This window comes from Pygocentrus nattereri, chromosome 8, assembly GCF_015220715.1.
Source record: "Pygocentrus nattereri isolate fPygNat1 chromosome 8, fPygNat1.pri, whole genome shotgun sequence".
In the NCBI taxonomy this organism is placed as follows: Eukaryota; Metazoa; Chordata; class Actinopteri; order Characiformes; family Serrasalmidae; genus Pygocentrus; species Pygocentrus nattereri.
Window position 1 is genome coordinate 8,342,436 of NC_051218.1, and position 22,027 is coordinate 8,364,462.

At 42.0% G+C, this 22,027-nt stretch overlaps 1 protein-coding gene and 1 long non-coding RNA gene across 3 annotated transcripts; one reads left to right on the plus strand and one right to left on the minus strand.

The window, feature by feature from the left end:
- Positions 1-5,840: 5,840 nt before the first annotated feature.
- On the plus strand, positions 5,841-9,861 carry LOC108439356. The gene is made up of 11 exons (XR_005130624.1): positions 5,841-6,002; positions 6,281-6,421; positions 6,507-6,638; positions 6,836-6,959; positions 7,108-7,247; positions 7,660-7,759; positions 7,903-7,985; positions 8,492-8,589; positions 8,678-8,748; positions 9,261-9,327; positions 9,485-9,861. It is a non-coding gene; the product is annotated as an uncharacterized LOC108439356 (long non-coding RNA).
- Positions 9,862-12,330: 2,469 nt separating this feature from the next.
- Positions 12,331-20,657, minus strand: cav1 (caveolin 1). 2 transcript variants are annotated; one of them, XM_017717708.2, is made up of 3 exons: positions 20,403-20,657; positions 19,279-19,446; positions 12,331-14,081 (listed from the first exon to the last, which is right to left on the minus strand). In XM_017717708.2, the coding sequence occupies exons 1-3, from the start codon at positions 20,433-20,435 to the stop codon at positions 13,740-13,742; spliced, it is 543 nt and encodes a 180-aa protein (XP_017573197.1). In that variant the 5' UTR covers positions 20,436-20,657; the 3' UTR covers positions 12,331-13,739. The 2 variants fall into 2 exon arrangements, with proteins under 2 accessions (XP_017573197.1, XP_017573198.1); XM_017717709.2 differs by having other exon boundaries at positions 20,348-20,657.
- Between the last annotated feature and the right edge of the window lie 1,370 nt (positions 20,658-22,027).

Genomic DNA, 22,027 nt, shown 5'->3' on the forward strand with positions numbered 1-22,027 from the left:
TGTAGATGTCCATGAGGCCTCGCAACTACCTGAGCATAAAATAATAAATGTAAAACAAATCAAATTATAAGTTGACTAAAATAATAAAATACAACTATTGCAGTTTGAGTGGAGGTGGTTAGAGACTGAAGCTTTTAAATGTTCATTTGACAGAGAGTGAAGTTTTAGAGATTCCTGTAATGAATTCCAGCTCATTGGTTCCCTGTAGCTAAAAGATTTTCCCAGTTCAAGAATAAAAGCTCTTGACACCTGAAGGATGTATGAAGATATAGGGCCAGTAATTGTACAGTATATAGTACACAGTATAGGTTGCACAGTATAGTACATAGTAACGGTTGAAAAAGCAGTTACACATAACTCCAGCGTTTGAGACCATTTACTGTTAAAACTGTGTTAGAACAATCAGCAGAGCTTTATTTCACTCTCAAAACAACTCAAAAAACACTTTTGTGTGCTATTGAGCCAAATTTGAGCACTCCCGGTGCATGTGGCAAGGACTACAGCACATCACCCTCTACCAACAGATGGACAGGGCAGTCACAACCAGCCACACCACACTACCTGATGAGCTAAATTTTATGCTCGCTTCGAGGTCCTCAACCCTGGCCGACCAAGAGACACTATGGCCACACAAAACACATCACTCACTGTGACATCAGTGGATGTGTGCAGGACCTTGAAGAGAATAAACCCACGGAGAGCAGCCAGCCCAGACAACATCCCCGGGCGTGCTCTCAGAGTTTGCTCATCAGAACTGGCTGATGTGTTTGTGGACATATTCACTCTGTCCCTTGCGCAAGCTTTTGTGTCATCCTGCTTCAAGTCAACCACCATCTTACCCCTCCCAAAGAAAAGCATTGTGACCAGCCTAAATGACTATCGCTCTGTTGCACTCACCCCAATCGTGATGAAGTGCTTCGAGAGAATAGTCATGACTCACATCCAAGAGACCATTCCAAACATTATAGACCCTCTTCGGTTTGCATACCGATGGAGAAGGTCCACAGACGACGCAGTGAACACCGCCCTTCACACAGCCCTCACACACCTGCAGGGCAAGGACACGTATGTCATTGACTACAGCTCAGCATTTAACACGGTCATCCCACACAAACTCTCAGAAAAGCTCCTCACCCTCCTGCCCTCTGTAACTGGGTGCTGAACTTTCTATCTGACAGACCACAGTCAGTCAGAGTCGGCAGCCGCACAACCAGCACAAGAACAGTGAGCGCAGTGGCCCCCCAAGGCTGTGTGCAAGGCTGGGCCCCCCAAGGCTGTGTGCCCCCTTCTGTACACACTCTTCAAGTATGATTGCGTGGCCTCCCAGAACAACACCAGCATCATCAAGTTAGCTGATGATACTACAGTCGTTGGACTGATCACTGGTGGGGATGAGTCAGAGTACAGGAAGGAGGTGGCTGAGCTGGTGGCCTGGTGTCATAACAACAATCTTTCCTTGAATGCAGACAAAACCAAGGAAATGATTGTTGATCCAAGGAGGAAGCGGGAGCTACACACACCCCTGTATGTTGGTGAGACAGGTGGAGAGGGTGAAAACCTTCAAATTCCTCGACATCCACATCAGTGAGGATCTCACCTGGTCTCACAATACAGACCTCATCATCAGGAAGTCCCAGCAGCGACTGTACTTTCTGAGAAGGGTGAGGAAATTTGGCACGCCAGCCAAAATTCTCAGCACCTTCTACAGGAGCATGATCGAGAGTGTTCTTACCAGTTCCATCACGGTCTGGTATGGAAACTGCACTGCTCAGGACAGGAAGGCTCTCCAGCGTGTGATCAAAACTGCCCAGTCCATCTCAGGAGCAGCCGTCCCCACACTACAGGACATTTATCACACCAGGATCATCAGAAGGGCACAAAACATCAGTAAACACCCCCAGCACAGACTCTTCACACTCCTACCTTCAGGCAGACGTTACAGGAGTGTGAAGTCCAGGACAACTAGACTGACCAACAGTTTCACAGGCCATCAGGCTGGTGAACACCTCACTTACTACCTCTGCCTCCCTCCCAATCTGAACTGATTTAACCTTGCAGTCAACAACTGCACCTTACCTGCACTGCACTGCTGCAGTCAGAACAATACTGTTTACATCTATTACTGCACAGAACAGTATTGTTTACTGTTTACATCTATTACTGCACAGAGTAATATTGTTTACTGTTTACATCTGTTACTTGATGCACTTTATGAACAGCTGCTCTACATATTTGCACATACGCACGTGTAACTTTAATTTTATTTCAACTTTGCACATACTGTACATTTTTTTACTTTTTACTACTGTTTTCAGAGTTATTCTTATATTTTCTTTTTTATTTCTCTTAAGATTATATTCGGTGAATGGAGGAAAAGCAAATTAAGAATTTCATTGTACAGTAAAACCTCTGGGAGGGATATTTTGATAGGCTGAATCTCCTTATCAAAATACTACCGGTGTTAAAACTCCGCAGGTTTTTCTGCAGCTTCTTATTTGAATGATCCCGATCCACCTTAAATGGTGCCGCAGCTGTGATTAGCTATCATAAACATTAGCAAACGAGACAAATCCCTGACCTGTCGTTTCTGTGAAACAGCTAAAATAAGTTAATGTCACTCAGCTGTGAAGAGGAACTAGAGAAACCTCCTCATATCAGGCCTTTCAACCCTCCATGAAGCTGAGATCAGCTTCTTTTTCTGCAACTACTTGTTCAGATTTTCCCGCTCCACCTTAAATAGTGCAGCAGTCACGTTCTGACCTGCTGCGTCATTTATGGTGGAACGGGAAAAGTCAAATAAAAAGCTGAATAATGTCCGGAGAAAATATCCTCAGAAAAAATGTTACCAGCATTAAAATAATAATGAAGGTATTCTGAGAGCCTAAATGAGTTCATCAGGGGTGAGCAGTGATATTGAGCTGAGTCTGTGAACAGGTTTTTGGTTTTGATCAATATAGAATTTTAGGAATGTTTATAGAGGGAAAGTTTTTACTTTAGAATGAGTATTTTGAAAGCATATATTATTATTATTATTATTATATCTTGTGTGCTCTGTAGCCATTGTATGAGGTTCATCTACAACAGACCAACACTTTTCTGTGTGTTTGCTTTTGTGCGTTAATATTTTTTCTACTCTGAAAATGTTTATAATTGTGATTCCCAGTAAACAATCTGACTACATTCTAAATGTTCTGCTTTTTGTTTTAAGGGATTCTTTACTAGTTAAAATGAATGTATATAAAACAAAGCATTATGACCATAATATACCCACATGAGCTCATGATGGAGACAGTTAAAAATCTCTGTATAACTTCTTGGCTACGACCACCAGAGGGTTTCTAAACCCCCCTCTTGCTGAAGTGGGATCCAAAGCTCATCCCAGAAAAGGGACCATGTTTAATGTAATATAGAATAAATTCATGTATTTAAAATCGTTAGAAAAACAGCAGATTATCCAGTTTTGTGTTGGTTTACTGTGAATAAAATCCTCTAGTAGTCGTACTAATTACTGCACACAGACTCAGAAAACGTGGCTGTTTATCAAGTTAAATTGTGAAACAGTGTCTCATACACAGTCGGCTCGATCTCAGGTCGTACGTATTTTATAAAGACACACTGAATGCGTCGACGCCTGAACTTCAGGGACATACACAGCTGTTTTGATTCCACAGAGAGCTTAAGTATAACATTTTTAATCATCTGATTTAAAGTAAAATGTCTGGAAAATTACATTCTAAACCCAGTTGAACAGAGTTTCAAGGAAAAAGTCAGATTTAGCCTGTATTTCAGTGGCTTAAGACTTTTTCATCTGCTGTGGGTTAAAATTTGTGCAGAAATATTGTGAAAAATTTATTTATGAATGTGAAAAACTCTTTGACTCCAGGCAGATGGTCTGAGGAATGGCCAGCAGCATGTCTTTGAAGATGTACATAGAAAGACTGCAGATATAATGACCCGTCACCAAGATGAGCCTTTTTCCTTCATTCATTTATTGTTTTTATTTGTTTAACAAAATCATTGTGGAGTTTTCCTTCTGAAATGGCTTGACACCTATTGATTATTAAGAAATATTCTAAAGAAATATTAGTAATATGTTGCATGTTCTGCAGTAAAAGAGTGAGGCATCTTGCAGGGCCACATCTGGGCTGCGGTCCAAGGTGGGTACTCAGACATGACTGTGTGCCATATGAGCCAGATTGACTCATGTGGACGACAGTCATTAAACTTACTGACTTTACAGAATACTGGCCATAGTTCTCCTCACTCTGAAGTGTTTGGGCCGGATCTGGACCAGAACTAAACCAAGGATGTGGCCCACAGGTGGGCCAGTAGGTTTCACTAACTGGCAGATGTCGTATCCCCTCTTTGAAGGCGTGTGATGCCCTGAATGCGACTAAAGCCCAGCAGTGATGTCGCTGAACTTCACCCTCGTCTGCTGTCACTGCAGACTGGCAGGGTCGTCTACAGAGCACCACTAGTAACCTGTTAATGAAGTAATGTTCTTCTATATTTGAGGGTCCCATTTCACAGACGAAGACTTCAATCACTACCCCTTACAACTCACTTCCAAGGGCCAAGGTGACACTCCAAAACAAGGGGTAGGGGTAAAAATAAGAGATGGGATTGGGCCTGAGTGTCCTGCTTTACGTTTCACTAAAATAAAATGTGTTTTTCTCTGTTCAAATACATCTTATTCAGATTGAGACGCTTGCAATAAGCTCCTAGGAAGTAAAGATGTAAAAACACTGTTTTTAATAATTAAAAGCTTTGGAATAAAATAAATATATAATTTTCCTTCAAACAATGTGTCTGATGAATAACATTGAAACTTCCTCTGCTTCCTTTAATCCTTGCTACAGAGACGAACCTTCAACACAAAGTTATATTTAAGATATTTCATGTAGAAAACATAGTTTAGATGTGATATTTATTTAGTTAAACTACAGAACAGAAGCGCAGCCGAGACTCCAGCCGCTCCAGCAGAGGGAGCTGTTACACAACACACCACACAGAAGAGCGAATCCTGCATCTGCAGCTTCACTGCTGAAAGGTAATATTTCTCTTTCCACATGAAGGGGTTCACTAACCACTGCAGCTCCAGCTTAATGTCTAAATTATACTCGTGCTGGAAGTTGTTGATGTCCTCGTATCTGTCCTGATTAAAATTAAATAGAAGAGAACAAACGTCATGATGCGTCTGCAACATTAAATACAGCAATACAACATTACATCACTAACGTAGCCAGTTTGGCTAACAGGCTGTGTGTAAATTTTATTGACCTTTAATGACCTTTAATTTAAACTTTCTGACAGAGAAAATGTTAGTAAGTTTAACAAATTTATTCCCCTCTGCCTTTTGGTGGAGTTCAGGTTACTAATCTCACAGTATTACCGTTAAAAGTACTAGATAGTTATGCTATGCTAGCTATTTCTTCATCCAGCACTCTGTTAAGAGCAGAGTTATGACTGAAACATGGGAATATGTTATTATTTATGACTGAAACTCTGGGACTCTTTTAATACGTTTCACTGTTATAAACGGGGAGTGTTTATAGCGTCCATGACGTTGAAGCTGTAGCGTTCGAATGTATTATGACATAACTGCGTTCTGCGTCTGTTACGTCATGATTACAGCATTCATGGAATGTTCAGATACGGTAGTCCTTCTTCAGTTTCGAGGAGATACTGAAGCGTGAATATTGTTCTTTATCGCATTAGTATTAGTATAGAATCAGTATTTGTCTGCCAGTCATAGAAACCATCTGAATGTCTACATGCATGTGTTCATTCTGTAACTCACAGGTTTGTTCTGTTTTCTCAGGAGCTCAGAGACGAACACAGTGAACCCTGATCTCAGCCAGGTCACTGCTACAGCCGCCACTGAGATATCATTGGCAACCACGGAGACCCATGTGCCAATAGGCTTGTACTGGTGAAATCCCCAGGGAAGCAGATAACGCTGTTGTGAGCCAGGTGAAGGTCTCTTCAGTGTCCCTGGACAGGTGAGAAGTGCTACATCAACCTGAGCTTCCATCTGTTCGCAAAGAACTCAACCTCATTAAGATCCTCACACACAGATTCATGACTTCTGTAGTGCAATATTTAATGAAAATGGGAGCCACTTGACATTCAGCCACTAATACTTACCTCACTGATCAACAACCTATGCAGTACATTAACACTTGATATGTTTCTCTGTCTCTGTCTCTGTCTCTGTCTTTGTTTCTCTCTCTCTCTCTCTCTCTCTCTCTCTCTCTCTCTCTCTCTCTCTCTCTCTCAGTTCTGCTGTGGTTAAGAAGCAGCGAGGTTGGTCTCCTGTGTGTGTGGGACAGATGGAGAGAGAAGAGGTCCAAACTGAAGGGGCCAAATCACCTACATTCACTCTGTCCCTCATCAGAGAGGAGCAGCTAATGAACAGAGGGTACGACACTTTAGTCTTTTAGAACTTGTGAGGAGCTGCTACTATATGAGATCCTTAATTAATGGTATATGTGTAATTTGCGTAGGTTGATGAACCTCGGGAACAGCTGCTGCATGAACGCCAGTCTGCAGTGTCTGTTTCATGCAGAGTCTTTCTGCAAACAGCTCTCCAGCCAGCTGAGCAACCAGATTCATGACCCATCAGCTCAGCTGATCAGGTAAAGAGAAAATGAGGAAAAGAAGGAATCCATGTTGTTAGGAATTCTGTTACACTGCAAACAGAAATCAGTGTGTTGTACTTCAGTTTCAGCAAACAGTCTGCATATGTTGGTACCGTTCTATTTATTAGTATGATTTTCTATTTTCTCATGTTTGGTTTTAACTGCTTCAGCACTAAGCATGGGTTGTTCTGCAGGTGTTTCACTGACTAGTGGTGGATGAGGGAGAGCGCTGACTGGGGGATGAAGGCCTCTCTCCTCATGGAGTTCATCGAAGCAGCTGCTGCCACCAACCCTGATTTCACTGCAGACACCCAGAATGTGAGAGTGTGAAAAACACAGCATGCTCAGAAAATGCTCACTGATACATTCCTGATGTGATTTCTAATGTGATATTATGTGATAATCTAATGATGTAATGTATTTGTTTACTGTGTATTTGTGCATGTGTCTATCTGCTTGTGTTTAGGATGCACAATTCCTGTTTCATGTCTTGGGCCAAATGCAGCAGATTGGCCCAATGCTGAGCTGGGAAGGAGGCGTGGTTTATGATTGCCCAGTCCAGGCAAACTTTGGGTTCCAGCTCACATCCATCATCACATGTGGCGGGTAAGAGACGCTGACACGAGCAAAACATTCAGATTTTTGTCTATGGTGTAAATTTTAAGTGAGGATATTTTATATGGAGTTATGAAAAAGCAAAGTTTGCCTGAAGCTCTTCTTCCTTCCTAAGTAACTTCATGTAAGTATATGTTTCGATTGGTTTACGTTTCCTGTGACAAAGTTTATGCATCCCTCTGCTTCCCCATCTGCTGTTCCTCCGTCCTGTCTCTCTGTTATACATCTGTTGGTCGAGAGGGGTCACGTCTTCTATCCTAAAGTAGAAGCTGCCCAGAACTCCAGACCAAATTCTCAGAGTTCTCTTCCCTCCTACAGTCATACAGACTCTCCCAAACTACAACCATACACTGAAGGTTTGGTCAAGACAAATAAATCTTTAAATATGTGTCTGTTTGTGCAGTTGTGGAACTCAGAAAAGCATTTAGGTGGACTTCAATCTCCTTGCTCTGGCTCTGCCAGCTCAGGGCTCAGTGAAGGACTGCCTCAGACTCTTCTTCAGTGTAAGTAGCTCACACACACTCATACACACTCTCTGTGACGGTGTGCCTTTTACACACACACACTTTCTGAACTGTTATGGTTGTGATCCACGATTGTTTTTTGAAGTGTAAATTTCAGCAGTGACTATGATGTGTGTTTGTAGGATGAGGCAGAAGTTGAGTGCAGGTGTGAGTTGTGTGAGGGTAACTCTGCCAGCTGCAGGTGGGCGTTTCACACTCTGCCCAGGTAAGCTGTTACACCCAGACTGCATTATAAAAGTTTATCATAATGTATTAATAAATACTGTAATTATAAAGTTCCCCTGACTGATTTATAGAGACAGTGGAATAACCAGTGTTGTGGTAGTTACTCCAAAAAAAGAAACCAATACAAATTATTTCTCTAAAACTCTAATGGGATTATTTTACTAACTACTTCCAGGAAAAAAGTCTCGCTAATCTCACTTCTCATTACTTTAATTGTTCTTTTCTCTCTAAAAGCCAAACAATTCTGTACCAACTGTAAACTACAAAGGAAAAATCAATATTTGTTCAGAAATAAACAGCCAAAATATGTTAAATATCATTTAAATATGATTCCCCTGTCCCTGATTTTGAGATACAGAAAATAACAATTCAGCATTTCAACACTAGATCTCCTCTCTCTCTCGCTCTCTCTCTCTCTCTCTCGCTCTCGCTCTCTCTCTCTCTCTCTCTCTCTCTCTCTCTCTCTCTCGAGTTCTGGTTCTGCAGCTGAAGAGGTTCCAGCTGTCTTCAGCTTTTACATTGTTAAAGCAGCGTAATAGGGTCCACATAGACTCTGAGTTTCAGCTGACCCTACCAGTGCAGAGGTGACCACAAACACACACATAAACCTTTCTCTCAGTTTTTCACACAAACACACACTTTGTGAAACTTAGACTTTGTTGTGTTTTACAGAATTCCTGAAGACCACACCCACAAAGAGCCCAAACCCCCCGATCCTCTGGGTCGACTCATGCCTTCAGATGGTACGTCAGGAAAACACAATATTCCCATTACCCTTAATGTGAAATGCAATACAGACAGAACTAATTACACTCAGAGAAAACAGACTGTCTGTCCAACTACACCAGTCAGTACACAGAGAACATTACAGAGAGAAGCTGTACAGACTGATACGAGCTCAGTGTTTAAGAAAAATAAAAGATTAAACAAAGTGTAGAAGATCCACATGTTTCACAGTGATATTAAAGGCAGTATTCATCACACCCAGAGCAACTGATCAGAGCTAATCTTTTCTTTCTGTGCTTTTTTCCTTCATAATCTAGAAGACAGAAAAGCAGACAACAGACAGGCAGAGAGAAATGAACGGCTGAGGCAGAGAAAGAAAGACAGAAGTGACAGATGCTATGGGGAATGACAGAATGATACAGTAGAGTGGGAGATTAGAGAAAATACAGAATGAAATCGATTGAAGAGAAGTGAGGAGACTATTATACGTCTGTATATGTGTAAACTGAGGGCTGTCTCTGTTTTACAGGGTGAATCTATATTCAGATATAGATTAGTCAGCGTGTTGAACCATATTGGACGCAGTGTACACGCTGGTAAGATCACACACACACAATCAAACCTACCTGCTTATTTCTGACGGTCAGATTAATAATGTTTCCTTTTAGGGCTGTAATGGAACTTGAAGAACTGTATTGTTCTCTTGTTCTCTCTCTCTCTCTCTCTCTCTCTCTCTCTCTCTCTCTCTATCAGGACATTATGTGAGTGACTGCTCCAGTCTGCCGGACTCCTGGTGGCTGTCGTACGATGATGAGAGGGTCACCATGAAGACGGAGGATCATGTTCTGAAGCAGAGGCAGCACAGTGCTTATGTGTTGTTCTATGAGATGAAGTGAACTCTGTGTGATGCATAACCTGCTTTCTTCCCTCAGCTCCACAGCTCCTGCAGCCACACTCAGTCTCTGAGCCCTGGAGAGCACACACACTCTCTCAGCTCTAATCTCTGATTGACATCTCCAGGCTCCGCCCACAGATGTGTTCTGATGACAGACCTTTAATGAGGGTGGGGGGCTGAAGTAAGACCAGGAAGGAATCCTGAGTGAAAACATGTAAATTATTCATATTTTGCTTTGCACTGCTGTCGTCTTGCAATATATAGATATAAAAGATATAAAATATATATGAGCAGATTACACACTGCAAAAGTGCTCCTAGTTTTAACTAACAGTAATAATAAGTTTTAAAATTTAAAACAAAACCTGTTATTATTCATGTCATTGTGTGCAGAGCGGCAGACCTGCTATTAATACACCTTTTTAAAATTCAAACATCTCTGCTAAAACCAATATGTGAACTTTAACCTAGCAGACTAGTTTCCAACCTTTCCAAATTCCAAACTAAATTTATTGGGTTAAAACTAATTTTGTTTGGTTGACATTGTCCAGCGTTCTGTGAAACTGGTTCAACTTCACAACACTTTCTGTGAAAGAACACAGTGAGTCTCGGTTCCTCTCAAGGTTTCTTCCTCAATTGGCGCAGAGGGAGTTTTTCCTTGCCACTGTAGCCCTCGGCGTGCTCACTTGGGGCTTTGGGTGTCAGAAAAAGAGACTGCAGTTAACATTTATGTGTGGGATGAATTGGAAAAGACAAATTGAAAGATCTTTTAATAAATTCAGCAGAACTGACAAAAGACTCTGACTTTCCCTGAATCTGTATTTAGTAATGACATCATTTTTGTATTTTATGTACTAAAACCTGCTGAAGACCCTCATAAACCGGCTTTGACATGGCCTGTGTCATATACTGGACAAACGTACTGTACAGTCTTGATGAAGAGTAGCATGCAGTATACAGTTTACAGTACACAGTATGCTATGTTGAGCACAGTATAGTCATTGAATATCAGGCTTCATCTCCGTAACAATAATAAAAAAGAGTCTACCAGCAGGGGGACCCGTCACACAACACAACCACCCAAAAGTACAAATACTGGATCTGTAACGTCACTGTTGAGTGTCTTCTTATTCACTAATCTTCCTCATAAATAGAGACAAATGAGACACAGCTCACTGACTCAGGAGTTGTTCATATTTTATAAGCATATAAAATAAGGACATATTTATTCTAGAATTCTTCATCTTACACTGTAGTAGAATTACACTAAAATGATGTTTCTGTGCTTCAAAGAAAAGCCATTGTTCTAAATTGATATGAACTAAATTTTTGCTCAAAGTATAACTGAGTTATTTCAAACATGCACTATTAATCCACAGTGAGGTACATCATAGTTTAGCATAAATCTCAAGGTGAAGCCTCTTAAATTCGGCCTCCAATGTTTAAAGCTTGAGTTATTTTTTAATCCACTCTTGAAATCTTATAGAGTATAAGGTTGGCTTTAGACCTTGTAAGCACCAAAGCTGAGGTAGACTGCTGTCCATGCAAAATCTCATGTTTGGAATTCAGAGAATGAATAAACAGAGGCCTAATGAGTGAGGACTGCGTTTAAGAAGGCCTCAGCTCAGCTGTTTATTTCTATTAAACTGTCCACCCTTTAAACACTGGTGAGCTTATGTTTATAGAGCCAAGTTAGCTGGCATGGCTCAAATGACTGTACCATATGCCCGAGGGCATCCACCCCCACACCGAGGCCTTACAAAACGATAAGCTGAAAATCTGAACTACAGTTTAATAAGACTAACAGGCCTACTTGTGGTTTACAACAGTAAAGTACTAAGACAGACCAGTCGTGCACAGTGTATGTACAGTATGTAAGAGAAAGAGCAGTGAGTGGACTTGAAACGGCCTTAGTGCACTTAAAAACTTGAAGACAACGTAAAGTGAAGCTGCAGTCTAAATAGACTTCTTTTTACCTTGTTAGTTCACACCCCCTGGAGCCTATCCCAGCAGTCATTGGGTGGAAGGCAGGATACACCCTGGACAGGTCACCAGTCTATGGCAGGACTGTTACTATATAATATTATTATATAAATGTAGTGCTTTCTGATTTTTCGTTGTTATCATGCACCAGAGGGGACCAATAATATTAAAGCTGCACTATGTAAGATTTGGAGGCCTGTTTGGTGGAAATGTAAAACTGCACACAATGTGCTGAAGAACATTTTGTAATGTCAGTTGTGCGTTAATCTCTTGGAGGAATCTGGGTGCTCATTGAAAGAAACTTGGTGAACAACATGTCTTCTGAGGATGTGAGTTATCTACCATTATCATCATATCTTTTTCAGTAGAATACTGTGTTTGTGTTTGAGATCTAAACAGCGAGCTGAACCTTTTTTGGGTGTGACATAAATACATGAAGATGTACGACATGGTCTGAAAAACACCTGCGAAATCCAAACTGACACCTCTGGATGAACTGACTGAGCATATTTTAGTGTATTGCCCTTCTAAGTAATGCTATTTCTTTCAAAATGAACAATATCTTACGCCCACCCCCCACACTCACAAACCACCATCGAGAAAACACGCTCAGCTAGTCCAGAAACCCTCCCTTATACCATGATTTACTTGCAAATAGAACAGTAAGGAAGGCAAATATGATTTCTAACAAGTGATTTTAAATGAGAGACAATAAAAAACGATTTCTTTTCACTTTTTAATGTGCACAGCGTGATGTGTAGAGTAAAAGCAGAGAAGGAGAACATTGGTTCATAAAAAATAATACAGCCTCCCTCATGGCGAGAGACTCATTCAAGCACATATCGCTCGCTTTACCATCCTCACAGACAGCAGGTAGACAAAAAATGAGTTGAAGTGATCTTGATGACGGTATAAAACAAAGGCGCCCCGTTTTAGCAGCAGTCTCTGGGGCCCGAGACTTCAGTTTATTGCCAGTCTTTGCCAGTGTGTGAGTCCGTCAGTGAATGAGTAAATAAGCAGAATGAATATATATTTTTTTTCAGGCACTTAATTCAGGTTTTTCACACAGACAAACATAAACAAACAAACAAATGTTGTCACTATGCACCTCAGCTGCTTTAAAAAAATGTTAGGAATGAAAAGACGGATAAAAAGGTACTTCATCTTCAGAGAGCGCAGAGAAAAGCTGGTGTCTTGTAAAGGCTATAGTGCTTTTATGCTAAAGCTCAGTCTTCACCGACGCTGGAAGGCCTCAGTTGGTCTTTATCTTAAGTGTGGTTAAGCTAAGTAGCAGGATCCAAGCGGCAGTTTGTGGGGAGAGTTCTATCACTCTCTCTCTCTCTCACTCAAAAAAATAAAAACCTTGTTTTCATGTTGACTGGTTAGAGAGTAGCGTGTGACCCAACGGCAGGTACAGTCTCTTTTGTCAGCTTATGCTGAGTTGACAAAGTTTTCGCCAGGTTCACTGAGGTCAGCCCTTTTGCCTCGCGTTTGGACTGTGGTACAACAACGGCAGCATGCAGTGTTGCGGGCAGTCTCAGAATCAGCAGGAGCACGCCCACTTTATCAGTTTATCACAAAAAACAAAGAATTTTCTAAACTTTAGTGACACAAATGGGGTAATCCATGTTAGCAAAAAAGGATAAAGACATCAAAGACATTGTTTAGACATTAATATGGAACTATGGGTTGGATAAATGAATAAAAGTATGAATTAATAAAAAGGGACAAAACAGAAAATCAACAGACTTGCTGTGTTGCCCACGCAAGCAGAATAAAACACAAGACAGGCTGATATGGTGCTCCTTTAGTGATTAAAAAAAAAAAAAAAAAACCAAGCATAACACGGTTATCCCTAATAAAATTTCATAGATCCTCTGCCCCTGGTGGACAACCCCAATCGGGAGGGACACAAAGATTCTGGACAGTGAGACAGAGATGGGTGACCATAAGGCACCATAGAGACACTGTAAACCCCGCCCACCCTGTCTGTACTCTCCATGCATGGACCTCTTCAACATGAAGGTCATTTTTCTTTTTTTTGTTTATCTTTTTATTCCCTTCCTTCTGAGTTTCCATCCTGTCCCCGCCCCCAAACCCCTGCCCCTTTCCTCCTTCACTTTCTCTGCACCTACACCACCTTGGTGGTGGTGACGCGAATGCTGCTGAAGCACTTCCCGATGGCCTCGAAGAGCGGGTCGCAGAACGTGTGCACGCAGATGGAGTAGACTTGGCTCACACAGTGGATCTCAATCAGGTAGCTCTTGATGCATGGTACCACGGCCCAGATGTGCAGGAAGGAGAGTATGGCAAAGAAAATGCCCCAGATCAGCGCCAACGGGATGCCCACCAGCGCCGTCAGCAGCCGGTAGAACCAGTATTTGGTGACTGTGAAGGTGGTGAAGCTGGCCTTCCACACGCCGTCGAAGCTGTATGTGCCTGCAGGCTCAGCGATCACGTCCTCAAAGTCCACCTGAGGGGAGATAAAGGCCACCGTTCAAATGAAATATCAGAAAATGTAACAGCTTTGTATAGCAGTAAGCCACTTCAGGCCTTCAGGCCAAAAATTCTTACACCTAGAAGAGCAGCTTATCAGAAGGCTGTAGCTGCCAAACCACACAATCAAAGAATATTCCATGAACAACAAATTATCTTTCATAAATTGCAGCATTAATACAGAAGAAGACGATGTGTAGTTGTAAGCTGTATTTTACAACAGCTTCTACGTTAGATTTGAGAAACAGATTGATCAGATTTATTACCCACATTTATAATGATCGTATCTTATCAAACACTGATTACAAGACAAACAACAATAATTTTCTGACATTTGACACTGTCCCATTATCTCTGCTCACAATCTGTCATTATTCTGTTTTCATATGTGTAAACCCGGCTCCTTTAACTAGTATCCCCGCCCCCTTTGTCATTACTCCCAGCTATGTCTTGTTTGTTCTTAAGAGTATTTTTACCCCTGTGCTGGCTGAATCTCTTGGTGTTGCATTGCCTAATCTGTCCACTTTGTTCATGGATTGTACATCCAGTTAGTACTAGTTCATTAGTCTTTCTCATGGCTATTAATCTCCTAAATTTAGGCTTATTATTCAGTTAATAATCTTAAGGCTTATTACTAAGTAACCACAATGAAGCTAACAAGTAACCTACAGAGAACACAGACAGTCTTATATTTTCCCATTTATGTGGTATCCATTCAGATGTCTGCCCCATACCTGGTCAGCACAATGTAAATTAAAAGGGAATTCCAGCATTTATACCCAAATAACACTTTTTTTTAGATCTACCAATATTTTCCTAGTCATTTTAAATGGTAACTAAAATGGCTCCAGTTGTGTTGTGGTGCACCACAGCCAAGAAATTCTTAAGCTTCTCTACAATTCATCATTTCACATCATACCGCCACAAATATGAGGTAGAAATTTTTAATAAAGTTTTAAAATTTAAATACATAACTTGTAAAATAGCAGTTAAAATACATTTTAATACACATGCAAAGAAGAACATGATGGTTTGGAGAACCATCCTAACCCTGTCCTGTTTCAATTCCACACAGGGCATTTTCATTATACCACCCAACATTCCTTACACACAGCTTTTACACGATGTAGCGGCCTTACATCCTGACTCACAAAGCACTGTCTCTCGCACTGCACTTCACAAATCACACGAAAGTTCAACATGTGCCAGACACCCAGAACTAACATTTAGAAAAGGTCTCTGCGAACTGTCCAGCACAGGCCAGCCAATGTGAAAGGTTAGCTTTAAATCATCCTGGAGTAGTGCACCTCACCTCACAGGCTGCCTGTAATTCTGTGCACCTGCTTCTACACACAGGCAAAAAAGCTGCAACTGTGGCAGCACAAGTTAGTAATGGAAAAATACACAAGCTCACTGTCCTTCAGATTCGGGAGAGACATGATTAAGTTGCTATTTACTCAACACTGCCATTCTGAATGTGTTTAGAGAGGGAGATTTCTGGCCTGAGATCACCCTCACAGATCACTTAATACTGTAAAGAAAATCCAACCAAATGCCTGCTAAAAACCTAAAAACCTTTCAAACTCGTACTGTTTTACTATTTAAAATGTTCCAGACTTGGATAAAGCTTGTCTGGAGGGTGCGTTTCACTGGTAATGAGGATTGCCCACAAAAAGTCTTTGTAGAGCTTAACTAGGCCCAACTGGTGTTTGGAAAACTGACCTTCGAAATGCTTTTAGAGCAAAAAAAAAGAAGTGCCTCTGAAGTCAAAAGCAGCCAAATGAAAGATGACAACATATCCAATCATTTGAAACCACTGTGGCTAAACTGACTCTGTACAGCAGATGAAACCAATATGGTTTCATGGCCATATATAAACGTGCCCCCATTCATTACTCTGCTGTGTATCCTGATTGGCCAGATGCAGTTTCCATTACTTGAAAACTAAAGCTCAACGAGACTGTATAACTGCAATAACTGGGATAAATGACTCTTGAAGAGTTTTTCTTTTCATTGTTTAGACAGTAGGACAATCATTGTTTCCAGTGTTCAGTTCCCAACTAATTATCTTTATAGTTTAATAAATCTTTATAGCTTTATTTATTATTTAGTTATTATAGTCAGCAAATTATCCAAAGTGCTTTTCTCATTGCAAACAGTTAAATCTAGTGACTAAATTGAGAGAGATCATACCTCAAAGCTTGCATCATAGTCTGGAATAATGCTGTTCCCGACCATGATGCAAGCTTTGAGGTCTGATTCACAACTCCACAATAACAGAACACATCGCTCTCACATTTCTATTGGAAATGGGGTAATGGTTGTAAAACATATTTGAATTTCATTCTAAAATGTAATGCTATAACTGAAGTGTGGGGGGAGGTGCATGGCTGAAACCCCTCCTTCTTTCAATCCAACACCCTATAAATTCACATCCTCACCTTCCGTTCCCGTGACGAAGTGTTCGCAATCCACACCGCCACCTCATCTCCCCCCCGTTCCTCTGTCCTGCATCAGTCCTACTACAGCTATGAGGGGGGATCTGGCCTTGTAGCTACAGGCAGAAGCTGCCCAGAACTCCAGCCCAAGTTCTCAGAGTTCTCCCCCCTCCCTCGATTAATTTTCCCTCATATACTACCACCAACATGTTGAAGGCATGGTCTGAACTCAGGTTATCAGTATTTAGATAGAGCTGATTTCTGAAAACACAATGTTCATAAATAGCTTCTAGCACACTGGGACTGCCGTTCGTACAACGGGTTGGAAACTTGCATACGTTTATTGATCAAATGTGCATATGAATGTTTTCAAAATGAGGCCTCATAGGCCAAGTGCACGAATGTAGGCTATGTATAACTTCAGTGGTGAAGTTCAGCTTTACGCATTACTAAATCAAAACGGATTGCACCACACAAACTAGTTTGTACGTAGAACTTGGTATCAATGTTTACACCTTCTAAGTAGATCTAAACCAACAGAAACCACTGGTGTAAAAGTACAAAGAAGGCCAAAAATAGGACAGTTTTGATTAAGATAACTAAAAACACCAAATGCTCTGCTGCGGTTTTGTTTACTGTTGTAATCACGACCTCGGTTTAAACTTTCAGCTCCAAACATGAAGCTGTCATTAAGTTCAGTGAGGCTCAGTAGCTACCAAAACGTCCAAACTGACGTAACTATTGTGCTGTCGGCTGGTCAGAAACCGTTGTTTAGAAGACTGCACATTCAGCTGTCACAAAGAAATATTTAAATATTTAAGAATAAAAAAAACAAACTATGTAAATTGTTATTCAGTTCAAATGCAAAAACATGAACTTCTAAACTTGTACATATTGTTCTCCTCTAACAGGGCTATTTTTCTATGGAATGCAAAAGTCAGTTCAAGCTGCTGTTGTATTTCCAAAGCAGATGGGTTCTAGACTGGTTCTGAACGTGTGATGGTCATGTTAAAGCGATGTACACATTAGACAGTTATTACTAGTTAAGACATGACTTAAGAATCTTAGTGCAACCCTATATTTTCACTTAGAAACTCGACAAAACAAGTCATTTAACCAAGGGTGCTCAAACATTTGCTTACTAATGTATATTATGTAAAGCTGGTGAAACTGGCTGCTGGTCTCTAAACTGCACAGAACAAAAATTTGCTGAATTCAAATGTGTACACCATTTAAACCTACGATGTCAACACCAAAAACGGAAAAAATTACAAAACTAAAAGACAACACTGTGCTGATGTAATGTACTTTCATGTATTCAGGCACACATTTGAGGTAAATTCAGTGCATTACAGTGTTTCCCAGTATGCCTTGGTCAACTTGCCGCAAGAGGAACGTTACGAAAGGTACTGCAGTGGTAAACGCGGGCCACATCAGCGTCACTAGAGCCGGTCTGTAGACTCCACACTTACTGGAGTCCCAGTAGGAATCCTGCTCCAACATGCTATTAAAAGAATGCTCTTTTACGAGGGGAAAATGTTCTATTCCAAGACTAAATCTGCTTATGGTTTTCAGCAGCTGTGGAGCTCTGATGTGGATAGCGGATTCAGCTCATCCGCCACAGGAACAAGGGCCAGATGCCTGCCCAGAGGAACACCCTATGTGTGTACGTGTAAATGGGAATTCCCTGCTCTCTTCCCATACGCAAGACCACAAGATGATACGCACATGTCTCCATTCACTCTGTTCCCAGGCCAGTCAAGAATGGGGAAAAAAAGTGCCTTGTGAATTCAATCAGTGGACAAATCATAAGAACGTTTCTGTTCTGAGAGGGATCTCTTTGGGGACAGTGAGTCATAATCATGCTGGTGAGAAAGGTGGTGGTGGTGGGGGGGGAGAATCCCTGATCTAATAGATACTTTTTTCCAGTATCATCAGTTCAAAGTGCATGCATGGAAACAGCCGGCCACTCCCTAGCAACAGCGCTGACTGACAGACAGGACAAATAAGACAGCTCAAACGCGCTCTGTATAATATGGGCACAATTTTAACAAGGTTAAGCGTCTGTCCAGCAAAATTCTGTCGGGTTCACTTTTGGCGTCTCTCCACACCCTGGAAAAATTCTGTCGAGAGTGTTGGGAGCAAAAAGTTCGCTCAAAAACAGGAAACTCAAAATATTTCCTCTGTTCCAGTGCGGCGCTGAAGCTGTTGACCGCTGTGCTGGTTTCTGACAGCTCATCTTAGGACAAGGCGGATTACAGCAGCGTTACTGAAAGGCAGGACAGAGCTGGAGCTGTGGTGGGCAATGGGTCACGAGGAGCGTTAGAACGGACTTCTGCCCTGCATGCTCCTTTCACAGGCTCGTGGCACGGCCAAAAACCATTTCACACCACAGCTACAGCTCCTGGTGGCAAATTGGTGGCATGGTTTTTGCTGCAGTTGGCTTTTTAGCGATTTGTTTCTTCCCAAATAAGGAAATAATGATGGTCTTGGCTTTAACCTCTTAAAGACTTCCAGTCCTCACTTCAACACCTTATGAATAGCCAGTTGCATTGTTTTCCACTCCTTTAGTAGGCAATAAAAGTTGCTTCTCATAGCCAACCTCCTCTGATCACTAATATAATAACTGTTCAATCTTTATATCAGCACTACCCTTGTGCCAAAAAGGGTCAGCTTTAAGAGTTGGCACCTGCAAGTGCTTTTATCATTCTAATAGAGAAAAAAGACATGACTCACCTTAACTACGTGATCGTTCAAGTGTTTGGGGTCCCGGTTGACCAGGTCTATCTCCTTGGTGTGGACGTCCTGCATGGTCTTCTCGTTGAGACTGTCGTTGTCCATGCTTTTGTTGTTCGGCTTGTAAATGTTGCCCTGCTTCCTGATGAACGGCGAGTGAATGTATTCCTGCGGATCCGCAAGAAAAGCACAAAATGGAGAAAAAGTTTCCAATGAGAGGGAAGAGCGAGGAGCGACTCAGCACGCTCCCCTGGCATGGGATGGTTTTAAATGGATAGAAGTGGAGCACCACACCCCTCTCTGAGCAGAGGCCCCAGTCCCACCACAAGGGGTCCCCACTAAACCCACAGGCACTGACAGCATCTACCCAGCACTGTTGGTCTGAAAGTGCTTACAGTCAATCTACAGTGCTTAAACTTTTGCATGCATAAAAAACGACATAGGCGAGATGTGAGTGGACATTTTCCAACGAGGCTGATCATGTTCGCCAGCTTTTTGGTCGGATTCTCCCCCTCCACCTTAAGTGGTGCAGCAGGGAGTGTAAGTGCTGCACAATTTAAGATGGAACGGGGGAATTCGGAAAAGTAGGTGACTTCAGCTTCGGCAGTTTCAGCCGCAACGCAGGTGAAACGAAGCCTGTGGCGGAGCAAATGTGCCCATCCTGAACTGCTGAGAGAGAAATGTTCACGAGGCGAAAGTGCCAAAAAAGATAACGCACGAGAAAACTGGCTTAAAGCGCACGAGAACGTGCCAGGGGCAGGGGCGGACAGAGGGGGGAAAACACACCGCGTTCCCCCCACATCAAGGGCATTAGGCGGCGGAGGTGGAGGCTTTTGGAAAGGAGTGGAGAGATAAGCGCTAGTATTTCACCTGAGCTCCAATGACAGGCAAAAAATGCGAGAAAAAAAAAGTTCAGCAGTGGACAGAAGTGGGCAAATTCGCCAAACCCCACTTCTTAGCTGAGAAATTTGAAGAAGAAATGTAAAATAAAAGCACTAGTCGCGTCCAGTCCAGCCCAAAACAATGAGAAACGCCTGTTTAAAGCAGCCACTTTCACAGAAAGTATTACCAGCAACGTTGCTGCAGTTGTGCTGCTGCGCTGCGGCTGAGAGAAATCACCTCACCTCGGTTTCCTCGTCCTTCAGTCCGCCAGTCATGCTGTCTGAAGCGCAGTCAGATGTGCGTTTGTATGTCGAAGCGCTACAATGACTTTCCAGAGGAAGCTCTGTGGGAGGTGTTGGGACTGGGAGTCCTCAGAGAGACGCACACCCTGACAGTAGCACTAACGCTAGAGCACTAAAGCCCCAGTCTCTCTCACTTTAGCCTCACTCCATTCTCCATTACACTCTGTTTAACGCTGCTAAATCCCTCTGGCTCGCTTCCACCGAGCCGCTCACGTTTCTTACAGCCCTACAACTTACACATCAGTCACCTGTGTGGACAAGTGTTCACTGTGACGAGAGAAACCCTGCCCCGCTATTACCCTGCCACGCATGGGGGGCTAGTAGCGGAGATATTGACGTGATTTTTCCCCAGTGAGGGGCATAATTAGTCTCTATAGCTGCAGACGGAGCCCCCCGGTTCGGTGCCTCACGTTAAGCCTCAGTTTCAATTTCTGACGGCTGGTGTGAAGCCGTTTTGCTGCCCCTCGCCGCTTCATGGTTTAGCTCAGGGCAGCAGGGATCAGGGAACACCGTTTCCCTCCGGTGTTCGTGCCAAAAACACTAAAAAACGAATTAGTTGTTTGACTTACAAACTGAAAATGTGTTGCATTTTATGTTGATGTAAATTCCTACATGCTTACTGTATTTCTGTATATAACCGAGGTATAATTACAGGGGAATTCCACCGGTTTTTCACATTTTATGCATACTTTGATGGCTGAGGTAAGCTAGGTCCTTCAAAGTGGCACATGAAGAGAAACGGGTCGACTCGGATTTTCGTTACCAGGGGTCGTGATGTCTACATGTTGCACGTCTATTTACCACCCGAAATGACCAGTAAACCTGTGTATTAAAAGTTTTTACATGTAATGTTGATACCTGCAAAATAGTGGTAAATCAGGAAGGAGAGGGGACCTTTTATCAGGGACTATTTTGCCTCACAACGCCTTTTGTGTAATCCTCCGCCCTATATGCGTTTTAACGGGCTTTTTGTGGGGTAGCTTCTGGAGGTGATAAATGCTTCACAGGCTTCACAATTTGAATTACTAAGTCATTGCTAAGTGTAAGTTTCTTTTTTATCATTATAATTCAGTCTTTCATTCTGTTGTGCTTCTTTTTTCACTTTGAGACACACCTCAAACAGCGACTGACATGATTTGTAGAGCCAAGGTGAGCCAGTATGCAAAGGCATGCAAAAAGACAGGGCCTTGGTTGAGTGTGTGTGTGTGTGTGTACACGTGTAGACTCTTTCTCTTAAGTCATCGCTCTGAGTGTCAGTATCAAGAAGAGCAAGATAGTAAAATCATCACTGACGAGTTTACATATTGTACACATGAGTGTTGGATACTGTAAATTAGACTCAAATGAACACTGCAAGTGTTGATCCAGTGGTCACAGTAAAAGAGCTTTGGTCAGAACTATTACAGTGTATTTATCGACTACCCTCCTTAGTTCAGTATATGAGGTGTGGCTGTTGCTTCATTAACTGTATGAACTGAAAATATTTAAAAAATACCTGATTTTGATGTGGAGAGGCTATACAATATTTATTTACCAGCTGACCAAGCAGCAGCAATCCATCATTA

Bases quoted from the DNA above. Each gene is read 5' to 3' on its own strand.
- cav1 (XM_017717708.2), bottom strand. From the start codon at position 20,435: ATGACTGGCGGACTGAAGGACGAGGAAACCGAG. The intron at 19,447-20,402 runs GTGAGGTGATTT...GCGGATCCGCAG, and splicing joins TGAAGGACGAGGAAACCGAG to GAATACATTCACTCGCCGTT. The intron at 14,082-19,278 runs GTGAGTCATGTC...ATCTCCCCTCAG, and splicing joins TGAACGATCACGTAGTTAAG to GTGGACTTTGAGGACGTGAT.